This window comes from Coptis chinensis, chromosome 6 (genome assembly GCF_015680905.1).
Source record: "Coptis chinensis isolate HL-2020 chromosome 6, ASM1568090v1, whole genome shotgun sequence".
NCBI classification, from domain to species: domain Eukaryota; kingdom Viridiplantae; phylum Streptophyta; class Magnoliopsida; order Ranunculales; family Ranunculaceae; genus Coptis; species Coptis chinensis.
In genome coordinates, this window is record NC_141461.1 from 65,640,002 (window position 1) to 65,643,876 (window position 3,875).

The 3,875-nt window shown below is 36.3% G+C and overlaps 1 protein-coding gene across 1 annotated transcript; it reads right to left on the minus strand.

Moving 5' to 3' along the window:
• Positions 1-1,320: 1,320 nt before the first annotated feature.
• LOC147493990 (F-box protein At1g30790-like) lies at positions 1,321-2,469 on the minus strand. Its single transcript, XM_086568001.1, has one exon. The coding sequence runs from the start codon at positions 2,467-2,469 to the stop codon at positions 1,321-1,323; it is 1,149 nt and encodes a 382-aa protein (XP_086424127.1).
• Positions 2,470-3,875: the final 1,406 nt, after the last annotated feature.

A 3,875-nucleotide genomic window follows, 5' to 3' on the forward strand; every position in this document is an offset into this window, starting at 1 on the left:
AGGGGACATCATCAACCCGACTTCTTGCGGGACATGGATTCCTTCTATAATCAACAGCACACCTTACATACAATGTCATTACCCAATCCATCGAGTTTGTTGATTCACAAATGAATCTCACTCATTGATGATTTAAAGCAATGTACAATGCATGTATGTAAGTGTCTGTTATTATATCCGGATTAGGAGAACAAGCATCCATAATAACAAAGGCGTTTGTTCTCTTACATAGTCAGTATAAAGAGAAACAACCTCACTTGGTCCTGTTCAATACACAAAAAGTGTACTAGTGTAATCCTATAGTCAAGATAGACTAATACCAGATTATACTACAACCGTACTAATGGTTTGTCCAAATCCATCTAGGTTGTGAACGATTACTTATACTTTATAAGGTACTGATGATATGATCTTTTGTGTGCTCACACCGTATCATCTACAACATAAAGTATTAGACACATGCATATAACTAATAACATATATAATATGCATAACATTTGCTCATATGATTCTCATTCAAAATATAAAGAATTAAAGTTAATACAAAAGTAATGCTTTTAGTATATAACCCTATCAAATCAAACACAATGACTCTATATTTCTGTAAGCAAGGGATAAAAAAAGGTCATAGGTTTCTAAAGTGTAGAAGTCAACCTAGATGCGGTGCTTTCAAATGGATTGATCTCCCAGATGAATAAAGCCATGAAGCCAGCCATCAAGCAACTACAACTATGGAAGAAAAGGTCATGGAAGGAGGGAAGGTGAAGGTAACAGTGGAGGGGAACTGTACCTCTAAAATGACCATGGAAAGGACTGTTTTAGATATTTCAGCACTTGTTAAGTCTTTAGGATTTGCCGATTGAACTGTAATGGATCTACTGATAGCATAAGTTTAAATGAGTGAACATTTTGGATGTATTTTAACTGTAATTGATGTAGTTTAACTGTGAAATGATAATGGGCAATGATTCAAGAAACGTGAATTCAGCTTAAACATATAGATCTCTTAAACATAATGGGTAACTTACACATAATTACAAAAGTTTGTAGAAAAATAACAAGAACTCAACAAAGGGACAATTATAAATACAGGTTTTTCCAGATTATGTAAGTTAATCTATTAGGGACATACTGTGTTGTCTTCATACATAGTTATGTTGTCTTTAAGTTAAGCATTGAGGAAAGGACATACCATGTTTAATAAGTAATAATTTAATGGAACCATAACACAATGCAGTGTTTCTTGCTCTTGATACATAAGTACCCAGTCTATTAAAACGTACTGGCTAACATGAAATAAATAATTACATATACAAACGACTAGTTAAATTGGGTTTCGGCAAAGTCTGACAGGAATGGGAAAATGGATTGAATGCCACTTGATGGGATTATTTGGTCTGATAGGACCTTATTCCCCATGAAACTGTACCTTATGAGCTTGTTGTTCCAATTGAAAACTCTAATGTCTGATGGCAGTAGGTCGACAAAATTTGCATGGCGGAAACTATCATACAATATAAACCTTCTGGGTTCACTCCACTGGCTCTTCTCGTACTGCTGCAAAACCCACAGTTCAAATATTTTTTGAGTAAAGGTGTTGCCCACTGGCCATAACGAAAACATAACAGCTACGAAGCCATCATAGAGAAACAGCTTGTAAGTTTCAAATGGACGTTCAGCCTCCGGTAGCCTAATTCTTGTCCATTGCTCTTGGCGAATGTGAAAAACCAATATTCCTGCATGCCAAAGAGACCAATGCAGAATTCCATTTGCAACAACTCCGGCCTTCGGGTTAATGTGTTCATGAATATTAACAGACAACTCCAGATCATCCAACCTTTTCCATTTGTCAACTTGGGAATCAAATAATTCAACATGACGATAAATACATAATTTCCTGTTGTTGTCTTGGGAAGGCCAGACAGAATCGTACCTCAGTATTAAAATCCTAACTATTTTGAATCGCAAAGGTTCCACATAATTCACCACCATGCCCACACTTTCAGTGTAGAATTTGTTCCTAGGATTATTTAGGCGATGAACGTTTCTAGTCGTTGGTTTGCATATGTAAAATTGTTGGTATCTTTTGTAAGGTGTGTTCAAGAGAACTATACCTTCCATTGACGAGGCAATGACTGGTGTACCATATGGTCTGGAGTCCAAACTTGGAAATGGAATTGGTGGGTTGTTTGCAATGCTTGAAGCAAAAGTTATCGTCGTTTCCCTTTTGTTTGCCGTATTTATGACGTAACCATGAAAAGATCCCGTCATCAACGCGTGCTCCTTGGTGAAGGAACTTGAACTTGTAAAGACTGCCCATTTTCGGGATACTAACTTGGCATTTTTTAGAAAAGGAAGTGGAGCACGTTTGACAATTTCTTCACAAATTTCTGCTGGCATGTCCTTGTTGGTGTTGTTGGTTTGGATGCTGTTGTTGTTGTTCTTTCCATGTGAAGTAGATCCCTCCATTGTCGTTCTTTCGAGTGGGTTTAATTTCAAGTGTGGAGTTTTCTGGTTTAATATTCAGACCTTTAATATTTTCTCAATGCCTAGAAGTTTTCTGCATTTAATATTTAACTCAACCATTTTTTACCAGAGTATGGCATACATTCTGTCTTATAGTAAACTCATCGTGTCCTATCCATTCCTGTGGCGTGTTCAGGAAGCTCTCATTTGATATTTGAATCTAGGGTTGAATCTAACCGCATACTTAACACTAAAACCGATGCTTCTCAAATAATGCCTATATTATGGCACACATAATGCCTTATAGAAGTTCTATCTTGTTATAAGAATAAGGTGTTGTGTTGAGGGTGCTAAAATCTCAAATTTAAACCTAACCGCCTAATTAACTCTAAAATCGTTGCTTCTCACTACAGACTAGGGTATGGCATAAATAATGGCCTATCGAGCAGCTATGGTGTCATAATAGAAAAATTGTCGTGTTGAGGGGTGTTGAGGGGGTTTTATATTATATTTTTGAATTTGAATCTAACCGCCTAAATAACTCAATAACCGATCCTTATCTCGACCACCTTGAGTATGGCGTACATAATGGCCTATCTGGTAGATATGTTGTCATTAGAGGAACGGGTCGTGTTCGGGAAGCTCTAATTTGATATTTGAATCTAACAACCTATTTAACACAAAAACCGATGCTTCTCTTTAAAGCCTAGAGGATGGCATACTCAATGTCTTATAGGAAAGTTATGCTGTTATATCAGGGATGTGTCCAATTTGGGGTGCTCTAATTTGAAATTTAAATCTAACCACCTAATTAACACAAGAACCTTTGCATATCTCTACTTACTAGAGAATGGTACACATAATGGATTATATGGATATTATGTTGGCCTATGTGGAACGTATCCTGTTCATGCCGGTCTAATTGTTAATTTGAATCTTACCGGCTGGTTAACACAAAAACACACAAAAACCTTTACTTCTCTATTTGAGTAAAACATGGTATACATAATGTCGTGTACGGTAAGTACGTTGTTCTATAAGAAACATTGCTTCTTCCTGCATGGTGCTCTATTACAACATCTAATTTTTGTTCCCACAATAAAAATACAGATATATATCAACAGTCCCTTATATCAATTACAAGTTATACTGAGTTGGGAAGGAAATGAGTTTTGACGAAGTTTGACATGAATGTTAGAAGGGTCCAATGTTAGAATGGACTGAACGCCAATTGTTGGAATTTTAGATTCTGATAGCTTCTCCTTGTCTTTGAAACTATACCATATGATCCTGTTGTTCCAACTGAAAACTCCAACGTCTGTTGTTAGTAGGTCGACCAATTTCAGATGACTGAATCATTCATACATTTCAATGTTTCTGAAGCAAACAATTCAAAGTGATGGATGATA

What these genes read in the sequence shown, in the direction of transcription:
- LOC147493990 (XM_086568001.1), bottom strand. Translation starts at nt 2,469, where the DNA reads ATGGAGGGATCTACTTCACATGGAAAGAACAACAACAACAGCATCCAA.